General features: G+C 41.4%; 1 protein-coding gene across 2 annotated transcripts; it reads left to right on the top strand.

Annotated features, from left to right (window-relative positions):
- Window positions 1-460: 460 nt before the first annotated feature.
- Window positions 461-15717, top strand: YPEL5 (yippee like 5). Of its 2 annotated transcripts, none has more exons than XM_007523886.3 (3): window positions 461-616; window positions 11903-12067; window positions 13778-15717. In XM_007523886.3, exons 2-3 carry the CDS (start codon window positions 11927-11929, stop codon window positions 14000-14002), a joined length of 366 nt encoding a protein of 121 aa, XP_007523948.1. In that variant the 5' UTR covers window positions 461-616; window positions 11903-11926; the 3' UTR covers window positions 14003-15717. The 2 variants fall into 2 exon arrangements, with proteins under 2 accessions (XP_007523948.1, XP_016043980.1); XM_016188494.2 differs by lacking the exon at window positions 461-616 and adding an exon at window positions 1291-1503.
- Window positions 15718-17182: the final 1465 nt, after the last annotated feature.

Here is a 17182-nt window from a genome sequence, read left to right on the forward strand (position 1 = left end):
TTTGTCATCTCTGGACCTCAGGAAGTTAGGCCATGGCCACCACCTGGTGACACTAATGACGCGCAGATCTCCAAGTGGCCATAATTAGAAAGGCTGAGCCTTCCCCTTTAAGGAGCTGACTCACGTGGATGCTGTGTTGTGTGCGCTCAGCTGGGGAGGGGGCGGACCCCATGTCTCTCCCCATTGGTCATTTTGGGAGAGGGGGCAGAATGGGCTTCTCTGATTGGCTATCCGCGTCCGAGTTGTTGGGTCAGGGGCGGGGCGAGCGGCTTGCGGTTGGCCCAGACTCTGCGGCTTCTGGGCGGGTCCGGCTGCGACGCGCCCCGGGAACCAGAGTGGGGGAGGGGGAGCCGGGAGAGAGGCGGGGCCCAGCGGAAGGGGCTGGGTGGTGGGGGAAGGGGCGGGGCCTCGAGATGAAGGGCCTTCTGGACCAACCGGGAGAGCCGCCTGTGCTCGGGGGCGGGGCCACGCCGGGTGATTGACACGGAGGCCCCAGCAGGGAGAGGCGGGGCCAAAGCCGGGGCCTGACTCAACCTGGAGCTTCGGAGGCTGAGGGGCTTCGTCCCGGCTGAGGAGCGAGGAGTCGCCGCGGCCGCGAGTCTCACAACCGCTCGGGGTGAGTGCGACGACCAGGCGCCGCGGGGGGGCTGCGGGGCGGCCTGGGGGAGCTCGGGGCCAGGCCAGGGTGGGGGGCCCCGGCAGGAAGTGGCGCTTCGCCTCCGCGTCGTCCCTGGGGGTCCCCGCTCCGTCGTCCCCTCCCCCCGCCCCTGGGGCTGCCCAGACCCCGGGCGTTTCCTCTTTGTGAGGCTCGGACCCGCCCGGCCCCCGGGGCTCCGCCCGGCTGCCCGGACCCCTGACCCCGCCGGGGTCCCCCACCCTGAGGCCCTGCCTGCCCCCACGGGCCGCAGCATCTTCCCGGCCGCACCCCCCAACCCGAGGGGACGCCGGGCCCGGCTGGAGGCCTCGGGGGGGATCACCTTCCGGGTCGGGGGGCGCCCCAGGCTTTGTCTCTGTCCCCGCGGGGGCGTGCCTGCTCTCCGCCGGTGCCCCGGAGACCCCCGAACTCGAGGGGGGGCGCCAGGCCCGGGGAGGGCGGGGCGCAACTGTTGGCCGCTCAGCTGTTTCCGGCCTGTGTTTGTTGTGGGGGGGGGGGGAGTCCGCCGCCCGGCCCCTCCCGATTGGCCCGCGCCGGTCACGTGCCGCGGCCAGCTGGGGGCGGGGGGCCCGGGGACTCATAGGCCCTGGGATTCGGGGGACCCGACCCAGAGGCCCCGGGGCGCAGACAGAAGGGCGGACCTTGAAAACAGCACGGCGTCGCGAGCAGGTGCGGGGGGGAGGCAGCCCGGCCTGGAGAGGAGCGGGGACCGTGCACCCCAGGGAGTGCCCACAGCCCCCCTTTCTTCCGCACCCCCTGTGGGCAGGTGAGACCAGAGTGGCCAGAATTCTCCCAGATCTGCTGGACTTCGACACCACCACCCCACTCCCGCTTTCAGCCTCCCTTGGGTAGGTGTACAGGCTCATTTATTTTTTAAACTTTTTCTGTTTACCGAGACCTGTTGGTCATCGGAGGACTTGGATTCCAGGGCTCCTTGACAGCTGGACAAGCTGAAGTAACCTCAAGGCAGCCGTGCGTTTGGGAAAATTTAATTTAAGGCTAGGCGGGTCCAGGGACCAAGGGGCGGGGGTGCTAGGACGATCGCCCACCTTGCACCCACCCCCTCTGACTTAGGGCTCCTCTGAAGGGCAGCCCGTTTGGTTTGCAGGGTCCGTCTTTGTGCCCCGTGGGTCGGGTCCTGCAGGGTCCCTCTCCTGAAGCAGACTACAGACCCATCCTATGCTGAGAGGGAAATCACACAGAACCCAAAGATCTTTCCTCTAGAAGCTTACAGGGCAGGGGGAGGGCCCAGCCTAAAGGAAATAAATGCCCAGTGGGTTGGTGCTGGTAAGGGCCTTTAGGGCTGCTCGCGGGCGGAGGTCTGGGAGGACTTGCAAATGGTGAGAAGATGAATTTGGCACACGCCGTGAAATTTCCTTCCATGTCTTCTGTTATCTCTCTGAGTGTCGCTGGAATGTCAGGTAGAGTTTAGGGAGGGCTGGTGTCGGCCTTTATCAAGCCCTCTCCATCCCTCCCCAGCACCAGCACCGCAGGCCAGTCCTCCCTGGCTTCTCACTTGTCAGGTTTATCTCCAGCGCACATCTTAACCTATAGTAGGGTGGGGGAGATAGCATAATGCTTATGCAAAGACACTCATGCCTGAGGCCCCAAAGTCCCAGGTTCAGTCCCCTGCACCACAATAAACCGGAGCTGTGCAGTGCTCAGGTGCTGTCTGTGTGTCTTTCTCTCTCTGCATCTCTCTCAAAAATAAATGTTAAAAATTCACCTTTTTTAAAAAAGGAAAGGGGCATGACCACATTTGGTCGAGAAATGTACTTAACCTCTATGCTAGAGGAATAAGTGAGCTGGGTGTTACAGCAGCAGTTCTAAAAGGATGGCGAGATACATCTAGCTTCTCCCAAGAAATACCTGGTTTGGTCAATGGGGATGTCTTCCCTAGACTTGCTTGCCAGTTCTTTTACTCTTAATTGAGCAGTGGGAGAGAGAAATAGGTTTAGAAACATTTAAAAAAAAAAAAAAATGGGGAGGGGGAGTTGGTTCAGGGAAAGTTCTTAAAAGTAGACTTAAGTGACTACTTTCTCAGAAAACAGCCCAGGAGACATGAAGGTGGCTTTAAATAGATTCTTAAGACAGTGCAAAGAATATTTGCATCCGGAATATCATTTTAGGTCCTGCATTTCCCAAGTGACTGTATAAAAGCATTACTGTCATTTTCCTTCTGGCACTGCCTTGTAGTAAATTCTGAGCAGGAGCTGATGTGGGAGCTTGCCTGACACCTGACTTGGGAGACCAGATGGTTAGACTAACCCTCTCCTTCCTATTAGAGACTTTTGACTCATGGTGTTGCATCATAACAAACAGAGCTTGAATTCCCTTTGCCAGAAGGTGTTTTGGGGAGATTACCAACTCAGATTGTTTAGCTGACTCACTGAGTTACATGACCAGTCTTACATTTTAGTGATGACTGTTGACAAAGTTCAGCTGAGTAAGTTTGAAACTCTAATTGACTTTTTTAAAGTGGTTCATGAATAGACTGGTTTCTCAGCTAATAGTTTAGAAGAGGACACAAAATGGGGAAATTTTTATAGTTTTAAATGGGACAGGATGAGGAGGTCATTAGCAAAGCAATTGTTTTAAGACAACATTACCTTGCTTATATTGGTCAGGGAATTCTAGGCTGATTGGGTTAAAATTGCACTCCTGGGAGTGACTAAAGCTGCAGTTAGGTGAAGTATTAAGTCTTGGTGAGGCCTAGTATAGATAACTATTTGGGGCCTGTTATTTCTCTTTTTTTCACAAGTAAGTATTACAGAAGTGTAAATTGGAAAATGTTTAACACCAACAGAGGCACAATTTGGAAGGCAAGAACAGAAACATAAAAGTTACTGTCAAATGAAGAGCTGATTGCACAACCAGAACATCATTTGACAGTGGACCAAACGGGGTGTCAGAAAAGCCTTGGCTTGGTAAATATTTTGTGCATAAGCTAGAAAAATCTGTTACATCCATCACAGTCAATTATTTCCTTTTTTAAGGTTTCAGTAGAGCTTAGTAGAAATCAGTATGAAGATAGTTCTGATTACAGTAGTATTAAATGCTAATTATAGCAATTAGTTAATATTGTTAAAAGTTCTTTAGGTTTCCTTCCTTTCTCTTGGAGAGGAGACTGAAAACCTGACAAGCTAGCAAGCTTTTGGAGCCACAGCAGAAAGTAGCCTTCTCTGGAAGGGCTGACTCCTTTAATCCTTTCTGTACCTGGCTCCTGCACACTCAGATTCTGTTTGGGAAAGAGGATTTCTACCTTCCTTTTGCCCCTCTTCTCCACTTGCAGTGGGAAAGCCCCTATCACATGTCCAAGGATAGCTTGTGTGTTCTGCAGAAATATCCTGAGGAAACCATTCTCTTGTTTAGGAAAAGTCTGTGGACTGGGTGTTTTCCTTAATGAGTCTTTAGAGATACAAATCCATATCTTTTCTTATGCCTGGTTTTTAGGTGTGGGGAGCTTAGTGCTTCCTTTATTGAGTTCCACTTTCCTGGGTGGAATCTGAACAAGTTTATTAATTACAGAAAAAGTTAAGTTCCTATTGCAAGCCCTATAAGTATAAACACTTGAAGAATTTGTGTGGTGGCCAGGGGCATGGTATAATGGTTATGCAAAGGACTTTTGTGCCAGAGGCTCTGAAGTCCCAGTTTGAAAACCCTATATCTATTAACCAGAGAAAAGTGCTGTGATCTGTCTCTCTCTCATTAAAAACATATAAAATACATTTAAAAGAAGAGAAGAATTTGGTTGCTTCAGAAGATTTCTAATTTTCCTCCTGCTTATTTCTGTCACCTGGTCACTTAGCTCTTCAGTTTATTAGCAGAAGGTGAATCCATTTTGATATTGCTTGTTTCATTTTATAATCTTTGGAGACTTGCCTTATGTTCTGTGATAGGAGGAGTTGAGGAGAGGAATGTTGAATGAAACTCAAGCTTTACCAAAATTATCACTACTTAGCATATACTTTGTGTCAGGCAAAATCTTCATTTGATTTTCACAACTCAAAGGTAGTTCCTGCTCTCGCTATTTTAGAGATGACAAAGCAGAAAATATTTTACCCAAAGTATACATAACTTTTAAAGTGCACAGCTAAGATTTGAAACTCCTCAGTCTGACTCCAGAGTTCAAGAGTCTGCTGCATTATTTGAACACTGGAATGGGGAGAGAAGAGAGCAACTGCTAGGTGTTTTTCTTTTCTTTTTTTTTTTTTTTAAGATTTTATTTATTGACTGATGAGATAGATAGGAGAAAGAACCAGACATCACTCTGGTACATGTGCTGCCGGGGATTAAACTCAAGAACTCATGCTTGAGAGTCTAATGCTTTATCTACTGTGCCACCTCTCGGACAACCTTTTTTTTTTTTTTTTTTTTAATCTTGATATAGTTAATCTTAAGCATTCAGAACTAATTACAGAAAGTTAAGGAATTTATCCAGAAAAATCTTTGAGGAAAGGGGAGTGGGATTACATAGATTTTATTGAATAATGCCATGAGGCTAAAGTGAGCATTGTGAACTTTACAAGCACTAAAATCTCAGAACTACTCAGACTTTGCCAGTGTATTCAGAGAAGTCAAGTAAATAAGTGTACACTGAAATGTAAATTTTCTGTGCTTTTCAAGTTCACAGAATCTTGTGATTCTCCCAACAATTAAAAAATATAGAAAAAAGATTTTCCAGCTATGTGCCATTATCATCCCCCAAATGAAATCTGTCTGTCTAACATCTGTATGAGGAGAACTATAAAACTCGGATAATGAAAAGTGTTTATTTTTACCAGAGTACTGCTCAATTCTACTTTATGTTGGTGTGGTGGATTGAACCTGGGACCTCTGATGCCACAGGGATGGAAGTCTTTTGCATAACCATTATCCCCCACCCAAGAAAAATAAATAACAGGGGAAAGAATTCATTCACATGCATAGGTGGGAATACTTGGTATTATCAAAATGCCAGTTCCTCCCAACTTGATCTGTAGATTCAATGCCAACAAGTTACTTTGAGAATATGACCAAAGTGAATCTAACAATATATATATATATATATATATATATATATATATATATATATATATATGTATATATATATATTTGGTAGAGAGACAGAAAAAATAAGAGGGAAAGGAGAAATGGAGGAGTGAGACACCCGCAGCACTACTTAACCACTCTTGAGGCTTTTAGCCTGTTGCTGGGGACCTGGGGCTTGAACCTGGGTCCTTGTGCATAGTAACATGTCCTCTCAACTGGATGCATCAGTGGCATCTGGCCACTGACTCTGGTTTATATAGAGATAAAAGACTGAGAATTCTCCATACAGTATGAAAGTAGAGAAAGTGGGACAACTGGCACTACCTAGCTTCAAAACTTACTATAAGGCGATAGTAATCAAGACAGCAAAGTACCACTAGAGGAACAAATAGATCAATGGAACTGAATGGACAATGCAGAAATTGATCAGCAAAAATATAGTTTTGACAACCAACAGCAGGATAGTGGAACAGTGTAGCCTTTTTTTTTTTTAATTTCTTTATTGGGGAATTAATGTTTTACATTTGACAGTAAATACAATAGTTTGTACATGCATACAGTGTAGTCTTTTTCAACAAATGATGTTGAAACTACTGGACTTTAATATCCAGAAGGGGGGAAAAAACCAACTTAATATAGACACAGACCTTACAACCTATTCATAAAAGTGCATCATTGACCTAAATGTAAATGCAAATCTATAAAACTCCTCAAAGATAACATGGGAGAAGACCTACATGACTTTGGGTGTGACAATATTTTAATACAATGCCAAAGCCATGATCTGTGAAAGAAATAATTGATAAACTGCATTTTCTCAAAATAAAAATCTTCTGTAGGAAAGATAATGCCAAGAGTAAGAAGTCACAGATTATCAATAAGAAAGTATTTGCAAGACTTATCTGATAAAAGACTGTTAATCAGAATATACAAAGAAGTCTCAAGTATATCTTTATACTATATTCTAGAAATTGGAACCTTTGATAATTTTATCAAATTATCAAGGCTGGAGAACTGGTAGTCTTAGGCATGTGAGTCCCGCAGTCTATGGTTTGAGCTGTCACTCTGGCTCTCTTTACAGCACTTTTATTTATACTTTTGAAAAAATAATTTCTACTTACAAAAAAATAGAACCAACCCCCATATTCTTTAGTAGGATAAATAAACTGGCACATCCAGTCAGCGAGTTGTTGTTACTCAGTGCTAAAAAGAAATGAGTTTTTCATAAAAAGAAATGTAAGCCAAGAAAATGCATTGAGAAACCTTAAATGTGCATTACTAAGTGGAAGAAGCCAATCTGAAAAAACTGTAATGAGACTATGCTACTCTAGTTATAAGATCTTCTAGAAAAGACAGTGGGAAAAGTAGGTTTTGTCAGGGAAGAGTGAATAGTAAAAGCTCAGAGAATTTTTGGGTTAGAAGAAATACATAATGATGTGTTATTATTGTGTCCATTATTGCCCTGACCCATAGAACTTCCTGACACCAAAACCAACCCACTGTGAAGTATCTACTGTGTGGTAACAATAGATGTATCAGTCAGGTGAGGGGATGTTGCATTATTTATTTTTAAACCTTTTAAATTTGTGATGGTGGTTTTTACAAGATTATAGATTACAGGGTATAGTTCCACGACTCGCCAACCACCAAAGTTCTGTGCCCCCACCCTCCCAGAGATAGCCACCACAGTTCTCAAAAGTCTTAGAGACTGTTTGCAGCTGCCAGTTCATATGTTTCAGTTCTCTAGATTCCAGGTTAGTGAAACTATCCATTGGTTGTCTTTCAGTGCTCTACTAATTTCACTAAGCATAATCACTTCTAGTTCCATCTGTTTTGTCCCAAAGGACACAATATTATCTTTTTTTGATTGCAAAGTAGTATACCATGGGGACTGTATCCCATAACTTCTTTAGCCAGTCAGGCATTTAGGTTGCTTCCACTCTATGACTATTGGGAATAACGTATCTGTGAAACATAGGGGTGGTATGTCCCTTCAGAATTAGTGTTTGCATTATTTCTGCTTTACAAATACTATAATAACTTATAACCAAGAGAAGCTAATACCAAAGATATCTTACTTATAAAGCTATCTGAGATGATACTTAATAGGAATATTAAGTTATTAGCTTTTGTTTAAAAATGTTGAAAAGGAGGAAAGGATCTTAACTATGATGAAATTGGCCCTGAGTTTGACTATGAACTTGATCTTTAACACCCACATTCTAAAGTATGCATTTTGTTACTGAGGGACTTGGTAAAATACCCCCCCCAGAGTCAACTCAGAAAACAGTAGTCGTCTGTGAAAGCAGCTCACTCAACATGTTTTAGACCTCTGTTGCTGAAAAGCGTTGGGACTCCTTATGCCCAGGAATGGTGATCAGCAGATCTAGGAAACATCCTGGACAGAAGCAGTCATGAAGTATTGCTGGTCAGTAGTTGTCCGAGCCTGGGTTGTGGTAGAAATCATAGACTATGGGGAGGTTGTGGGAATTTGGGGCAGGTGACAGCAGCACCATTTTATACATTTACTAAAAATAATTTAGTTGTAAACTTTAAAGTTACAAATATAAATTCTCTACTATATGAATTATTTCCTAATTTTTAAAAATGAGCTATCCTTTACCCTGTCAGAAAAATGGTTTCTGTATGATCTCTTAGGGAAAAACAGTATCAGCTTTTGGCTTTATTTTTGTAGTATTTTTATTTTACACAGATGTAGTGGCACCAGTGACATTGGTGCTTTTAATAAAATGTATACCTTGGCCACAGGAGGCTTACCTAGACGTGAAAAGAATTTGGTTTAAGATAGGGGTGGGGGCCAGATTTTAAAAGTATTATTAATTTTGCAGTTTCTTAGAGAAGTTCCTAGGGTCTGTGGTTAGGAGAGTGTGTGATTGTAATCATACCCAGCCAGGGAATGGGGTGTGAGAAGGGTTTATATCTGAGACAGAAAGACTAATTCTGCCAATCCTCTGTCACTAGCCACTCAGTGAAGTCAAAGGAATGGGAGCAAGACTTAGTTCAGACCCCAGGCCAGGCATTCTCAGTCCACATACTCATCATTTATTCCTCAACTCAAGTGAGGTTAATATGTTTCAGAAATTCTCGAGATTAAGCGTGGTATGTGACATACCAGCTGCAGTGTCCCACACAATGTCTGCACTAACTAATATTAGCTGTAAGGCAGAATTTAAGATATCATTAAAGTCAAGCAAGTCTGAGTCAGGTGTTGCATCTTAGCAATTTAATTACTGCCCTTCTTAAATAATAATGTGGCCTTTTGATAGATGCCAACTTCTTGAGAATTTGGATATGTAAGGTGTAGTATTAGGTTGCATCTCCATCCCTATAATTCTAAGGCTTAACCCCTATGGCCCCGCAGAAGTTTTTCTACTTTCTAAAAACCTTTGATAGCAAGTGATGCTTGCTTGTTTTTGCCAAGTTCTATGGAAGTCTGGCTTACCACTTTTGGCAAAGAACTGTATTTTACAGTTTTATGTACATATATAGTACTCTATAAATGGCCACCACAACAGGAATAGTGATTCTGCTTAGATATTTTTGGTCTTGGTAATGAGTCATATAATTAAATCCAGTAAAAACTACTTGGGTGGGTGAAAAGAATCTGAAGCAGGAAAAATAAAACATGTTAATGCTTTTTACCCCCTTAAAGAATAAACAGTTTGCCCCTATCCACAGGGGCACAGCTTTATTGCAGTTTTAAACCAAAAATAGAAAGTTGTAGGCAGAAAGTATAGAAAGTGTTCACTTTGAAATCCAGTGCATTTTTCACATCACCATATCTGCCTTGGTCAATTTAAAAGTATTTCTCCCTGACCCTGTACTAGAGTAGAAATAAATTAAAATATTAATATCTTGAAGTTTGAAGGAAAGATTGGCTTAAGGGAAACAAGTTCTGAAACCCAAGCAGGAGTATCCTAGGAGGGGAGGCTGTGTCAGGCCTTGCTGCTGATTCCTTTCTGCATCAGGCAACCAGTGTTAAGGAGCATGACAACTGAAATCAGCTTTTCTTTTCTTTTTTTTTTTTTTTAAGAATTTATTTATTTATTCATGAGAAAGATAGGAGCAGAGAAAGAGAGAGAGAGAGAGAACCGGACATCACTCTGGTACATGTGCTGCCGGGGATTGAACTCAGGACTTCATGCTTGAGAGCCCGGTGCTTTATCCACCGTGCCACCTCCCAGATCACTCAAATCAGCTTTTCACATGGCTGTTGAGTACATTATTTCTGTTTGCTTTGTTTATATCTAGAATCATAAACTCCAATGGCTTCAATAGAAAGGTGAAGTCATTGTATGAAGTTGAGTGGAAACCACACAATTGCAGTGACTGCAGAGAGAGGGGTGGAGGGCTTACAGCTACCACTCAGGGACCATAGGTGGAGCGCCTGCTTAGGCTCACATATGCGCAAGGACCAGGGTTCAAGCCTCTAGTTCCCACCTGCAGGGGGAAGAGCTTCCCAAGTTGAAGAGCAGTGCTGCAGGTATCTGTGTGTCTCCCTTTCTCAGTTTCTGTGTCTCTATATATTAAAGCATAAGCAAAATACAGGCCCTTTGATGAAGTCTCCCAGGCCTAAATGGCAACTCAGCTGTTTTTAATAAAGAATAGTAACAGTGTGGGCTAACTAAAACATGTCCACATATGTTTTGTGAAGGAAGGGTTATTTTGTTCACTGCTCTCTCCTTAAACCATCAAATTAATTCAGCCTGCAGGCTTCAGGTTTACAGTCTGTATCCCAAATACAGAGTCCTTAAGCATCTGGAAAAAATAATGCTGTCATAGCAAAGACTAGACTAATGTAAGTTACCACTGTAAGAACTATATTTATGTTGGTCTAAATTACTAATGTAAGAACTATTGTAAAGTTACTGAGGCAGTAAGTCTTTGGGTTTTGTTATTTTTTTTTAGTATCAAAAGTTAAATGTCATGGCTCAAGTCTTGTATTTTTACCTAGCCTATTAATTGTCACGTTTTAAAAAAAGATTTATAAGAGATGGAGAGAGAAAGACAGACAGACCAGAGCACTGCTGAGCTCTGGCATGTAACTTTGCAGAGTTCGCCTTTAGGCATGTGAGTCTTGTGCTCTACCATGTTGAGCTATTCTCCTGACCTGATGACACTCTTGTTAATGTGCTGGTTTTCCTTCTACTAGCTACAAAGTGCAATTTTATTCTCCATTTGTTAATTACTTATTAAGCTTCCATATGTTTAAAGAGTTATAGTCTCTGTGATCACATTCTTATTGATATCAGGACTCAAGTGGCTGGGGAAATGACAGATGCAAGAAGGAATGAAATTTTCTTTTTTTTAGCATATGATGGAACACTCCCCCCCCCCAATTTAAGGTGACATTGAATTCTTATTACAAACATAGATTCTGGATTTTTTTTTTTTTCTTCTCATAGTGGCAGCTACATTAGCTTTTCAGGCCACTTTCAAGGCATGCGATATTAAATATCTAAAGCACAGGAGTAGATAAACTACACAGGAATAAATCTTTCTTTAAATGAAAGCTATAGTGGTCTGGCAGGTGGCACAGTGGATAAAGCATCAGACTCTCAAGCATGAGGTTCAATCCCCGGCAGCACATGTACCAGGGTGATGCCTGGTTCTTTCTCTCTACTCCTGTGTTTCTCAATAAATATATTTTTTTAAAGGCACAGTGGATAAATGAAAGCTATAGAATGTTTGGACTAGATCAGGTGTCAGGAACCTATTTTCCTCCATTTGGACATTTATCACTTACAGTTTCTATTGTATTATTCCATGGTCATCTCATTCATACTCCACAGGGTTTTTCACAGATGACACTCACTTTGAATGCATATTAGTGTTTATGCTAAGCTTTTTTCCTCTGATCAGTTTTTGTTTTTCATCATTCAGTTTCTGATATTCCACTTCATTTTTTTTTTTTTTAATACCAGCCAGCAGAGAAGTTGTGCCACTCATGACCTGGCCCAAGCATGTTTGCTCCCTTGCCTCATTGCTTCTATAATATTCTTGGTGTGACTGTCAGTTTGTTCTGTGTGGGATCTTTTGGTCCTTACGGTCAGTGCCAGTTATTTCATATATTGATTGATATGAAGCAGAGACCACATATACAAATGATTCTCTACCTCCCCAAGTAGATACTGACAAATGTGGTTTATTTTTAAAATTGTAATGCATTTCTTACCCTTTTACTTATGCTTCTAGGTTTTTAGAACTTCAGCTACAAAAATGGGCAGAATTTTCCTCGATCATATTGGTGGTACCCGTCTGTTTTCATGTGCAAACTGTGATACGATCCTGACCAACCGCTCAGAGCTCATTTCCACACGATTCACAGGCGCCACTGGCCGAGCATTTCTTTTTAACAAGGTTAGTGGGGAAGCTGGTCTTGCTTCCTAAGTGGGTTCAGCGGATATGTTTGGCAGCAGTCACAAAATGCCCCATAGATCTTGGAGATACCATTGGGAGTCAGAACAAGAACTGAAATTTAGAAATGATTGTCTACTATCTTGTCTTTATTGCATCTCAGAAAACTAGAATATAGATTTAAACTGTGAAGGGTTGTTACCATTGGTCTTGAGTGAAAACATGCAGTATACATTCAAATAGAAACTTAGCACAGACAATGGGTTTGCCCTTACAGGGAGCTGTCTACGCTCAGCTGTCATAACTTGACAATGCAAATGTGATTTTGGATTGCATCTAACCAACTATCCTGCTCTAACTCGTATGCATCAATCATTCCATATTCTGATTTAATTTATTACATGGGTTTGCCAACAGAGAGAATGTTTCCTGATTTACAAATAATCATTCTACCTGCAGCTCTAATTTCTGACTTGCTTTGAAATTTGTTGTTATGATTGTACAATCTAAAAGTATACTGGAAAAAAACAAATTTCTAGAAGTTTTGGCTAAAGAAGAACTAACTAGTCCAAGATACTGCACTTAGAATGTCAGCTGAATTTCCCTTGTGGACACTCCTCTGTTCAATTTAGAGTAAGTCTATCTTTTAAAGAATTGATAGCATATGCTTTGGTCTTGACTTAGATAAAAAGCAGGAATTGGCACACAAAAACAGACTGACTGCCTGGTTTTATAATAAAGCTTAATAAATCATGGCCATGCGTATTCATTTGTATATTGTCTTTGGCTGCTTTTATGCTGCTGTAGTAGACTTAAATAGTCACAACAAAGACCGTCTAGTCCTCAACCCAGAGCCTTTACTATCTGATCCTTTATGTTCAAAATAATTAGAAATTCTTTCCATATTCTTTGAATCCATTTGAAAACTGTGTGTTGCAATGTATGATCTGTGGTTGGCCTAGTATATCCCAGTCTGTTTATATATAAGATATATTTTCAAAAATAAATTTGTCAACTTTTTTCTTTTATAGAGTGCTAGAGATTGTGTGCTACGTTCTTTCACATTGATAACTTTGTCCTTATCATTGAACTTGAATGGTAACAACTGGACTCGGATTTACATTGTATGACTTCTAAGTCTGGGACTCTTCACAGAAACTAAGAAATATAATATGTATAGAAAGCATGGCTTGAATTAGTACAGTAATGCATGCTTGCTTTGGATGTCCATTTCAGTGCAGTTTCCCAATGTTTTCCTGTACTAGCAGCTTTGAAAAACAGATTTCAAGAAGCATTTTTCACACAGGAGAGTGCACATGGTACCATTAAAGAGGACCTGGTTCAAGCCTCATCTGTGGGACTTGGTTGGAGGGGGGTGAAGTTTTATGAGCAGTGGAACACTGTAAGCGTCTCCCCTCCCCACTCCCCCAACTCTCTTAGCTGCCTCTTGCTTCTATCAAAAGAGAAAATAGAAATATGGAAAATAGAAAAAGGAAAAAATTGGCCACCAGGGCCAGTGAAGTAGCTATGCAGGTACCAAGCCCTACCAATAAGCCTGGTGGCAGTGAAGAGAAGGAAAAAAAAAAAAAGATTATTGCACCTGCAGTTTGCTTTTCTGAAGTTGCTCTCATTGTACCAGGCAAAATACTGTTTTGTTTTTGTTGTTATATAACTTACATGCCTTTACAACTTTTGTTTTTGTATGTTTCTTAGGTAGTTAACCTGCAGTACAGTGAAGTTCAAGACCGGGTCATGCTCACTGGCCGCCACATGGTTCGAGATGTGAGCTGCAAAAACTGCAATAGCAAACTGGGCTGGATCTATGAATTTGCCACCGAAGATAGCCAGCGTTATAAGGAAGGCCGAGTGATCCTGGAACGAGCTCTAGTTCGAGAGAGTGAGGGGTTTGAGGAGCATGTACCATCTGATAACTCTTGAAGAAAAAGATACAACTCCATCTTTTCCCGGGTCTCCTTCACTGAAAACAAAAATCTACTTACATACACTGTCACCTTAGCATCAGAGTCGGATTCATGAACTGTGGAACAAGAAGTTGTGAGAATCTAAGATAGAACCTTCCTTCATTTCTTTTTAAAAGATTTTCCTATTTTCCATCCAACAGAAGTGTGTAGAGAGAATATTATGCAGATGCTGTTAATTTTCCCCCCCTCTGTTTTCATCTTGAGGCAGGATAGTCTTAACGTGCAGCTACACGGTGGGCTAAGTAAGTTAAAAAGAAATCTGGGCTATTTGAGTGAAAAGGTGTGTTTTAATGTAAGCGTTGAAAGGAAAATGTGTTAAGAGCATGTTTTTTGTTTTTTTTTTTAACTTGTTTGGGCTTCATTTTAAAGTTCTTTTTTAAAACCCAGTTATTTCACTTGATTTGCTAGTTTCTGAGGAGAGATCCGAATTTGTGACCAGCGCTAAAGGTTCAGTGTTAGTGTGGCTTGTGCTGGCCCTTGTGCCATATTGTTGGAGAAGAACCGTAGCACCAGAGCCCATTCTCCTTTGTCAGTCTTGACTCAAAAGATGTCACCATTCCTAGCTATTTGTCACCACATAATTGGTGTTGATTGGAAACTTTTCCTGAAGTGGGACAGACCTGCTTGGTTGTCTTTTCCATGTAACTTAAGCATAGTAATATAAATAAAGTTATAGTTGAATGTTTTTGGTCCTGTGTTGCTTTGAGAAAAAAAAAAAAACCTCTCAGAAGAGCATTTGATATGTAATTTTCATAGTAGTGTTTATTTTCATCTGTGAAACTAAATTGACTGTGTCTCTGATACTAATTTGTTTATATTAAAGCATACTGTTGAAATGCACAGTATAGCACTTACAGAATAGTTGGGCAGCAGAGTGGCACTGTGCATTCATGCAGAAAGCATTTCATCTGTGTTTGTTTTTGAAAGGGGGAAGTAAAGCAGTCTGTCTAAACATTCTGCTTTAAGAAGCAAGCATCTTAGCCGTCCCTCCTCAGTTTGACATTGATTTTGACAAGTCTTTGGAGCCTAATAGTTGCATCAGAGGAATAGCTCTCATTATTTTCTCAGATCTTCCCTAGGTAGTTTAGATACTAAAATTAAAACTCTGCCTGGTCCCTTCAAGTGGAAAGGGATCAAATTTGACTCAGGGTGTTATTTTAGCCCCACATTTACAACATTATGAAGTGTTAAATGCAAATGTTTCTTTACTCAAGCTGTCGACATACTCTAGTATTTGCTTCAGGTAGAACAAATGATAATAAAATTGGCTAGCTGAATGAATGAATATGAATGCGGACTCAATTTTTAGATCTTTGTCTTGAAAGGAAATTTGCCTCAATTAGCAACATCTTTCTGTCTCTGATATTAGAAATGACTCCTGAGTACAGGTACTACTGAGTTTATCTCCTTGTTTACCTTGGGATTCTTGGGTAGAGGCATAGCTCTGTAAGTTGATGTATACCATTTCATCTGAGACAAGTGGACACAGATGTTTGAGATGTGAACACGAAGTTTTCTTGATCATGAAATAAGTGTTCAAGCATTAAGGAACAACATTCATTCTCACTCATTTCCACACTGGCCTTTGATGATATGCAGATTCCTAGTAGCATGCCTTATCTACAGCACTATGTGCATTTGCTGTCACAATAAAGTATATTTTGTCTTGCATTGGTGCACTATTGCTACTTATTTCCTATTTGTCTTTGTAATCACCTTGTCTTAGTTTTTATATAAATATACATCATATCTTTTAAGAACAGCTTTCTTCAATGGCAGTGACATTTTGATTAGTTAATTCTACCAGATTAAACCTGGAAATGTTAAATTTTGTCATCAATTTCTTGAAGATGTCTGATACTAACAGTGTATTCAGTAGTTCTTTATATGTGGACAAGTGTTGTAGCGTAACTTTTAGGTGACAGCAGTGAGTCCTCCATGCCTCCCTTTTAAAAACTGAACAGCTTGGAGAGGTGTCTCAGGGTAGAATACATGCCTTGTATGTTTGAGGCCCTGGGTTCAATCCCTGGAATATCGTCAAAACAAGAATGACAAGAACAAATGGAACTTCATAAATGGCAGAGCAGTTTCGTCTTGCTTTTTTCTCTTTCTGTGCATACCTTTCATTAGTCAGAAATGTAAAAATTGCCCCATAAAGCATTATGGAAAATCCAGTCAAAGCTGATTGTTTATAGAAGAGCATACTGTTTACTTGAGATGGGAAACCACTGATGAATGATTTTGTTTTAGGATGGGAAGACTAGCCAAAGAAAAAGGTGAATATACTGCATAATAAGTGGGTTACTGAGGGTATAGACTAAGCTGTTCCCTTTGACTAAAAGAATACCAGAATTCTTCCTCTTAGTTTTAAGTGATGGTGACTACATTGTTTTGATCATAAATGAGTATTTTTAAGGTGACTCTAAAGTGAATATTCTGGGATAAAAATCTGTTACTGGGAGTTGGGCGGTAGTGCAGTGGGTTAAGCGCACGTTGCGCAAAGTGCAAGGACCATAGTGAGAATCCCAGTTCGAGCCCCCAGCTCACAGGTGATGAAACAGGTCTGCAGGTGTCTTTCTCTCCCCGTCTCTGCCTTCCTGTCCTCTCTCCATTTCTCTCTGTCCTATCCGACAATGACATCACTAACAACAATAATAACTACAGCAATAAAAGCAAGGGCAACAAAAAGGAATAAGTAAATACTAAAAAATCTGTTAATGTGAACATTGATGTTACAGTTGTGGGTGGCTACTGTGAGTTGGAGGTAAAAAATAACAGCAGCCTGTTTTCTAAATTTGCCTATTCATAATAGTTCTGGGATGTTCTTGATCAAGCAGCATTGGAAAACTTGTGTAAGTTATAGAAACATAGTTATGTTGGTTAATTTTCACAAAAATTATAAAACTCTCACAGCTGAAACAGCCACTAATCAACTGCATGCCTGTATTTGTATTTAACACTGGCCTCTCACCAGGAGCTAAGTAAAACCAAAACTTAAGGGAATTAAATGGGAAAACTCTTGTTAGGTGCTGGCACTGCACTGGTAGAAGGTACACTGAAAGAAGAGATTAGACTGCATACTCAAATTGGGTGTGTTGCTTTTTTTTTCCTTTTATTTAAGAAAGGATTAACAAAA

The sequence above is a fragment of the Erinaceus europaeus genome, chromosome 3 (genome assembly GCF_950295315.1).
Source record: "Erinaceus europaeus chromosome 3, mEriEur2.1, whole genome shotgun sequence".
Taxonomy (NCBI): Eukaryota; Metazoa; Chordata; class Mammalia; order Eulipotyphla; family Erinaceidae; genus Erinaceus; species Erinaceus europaeus.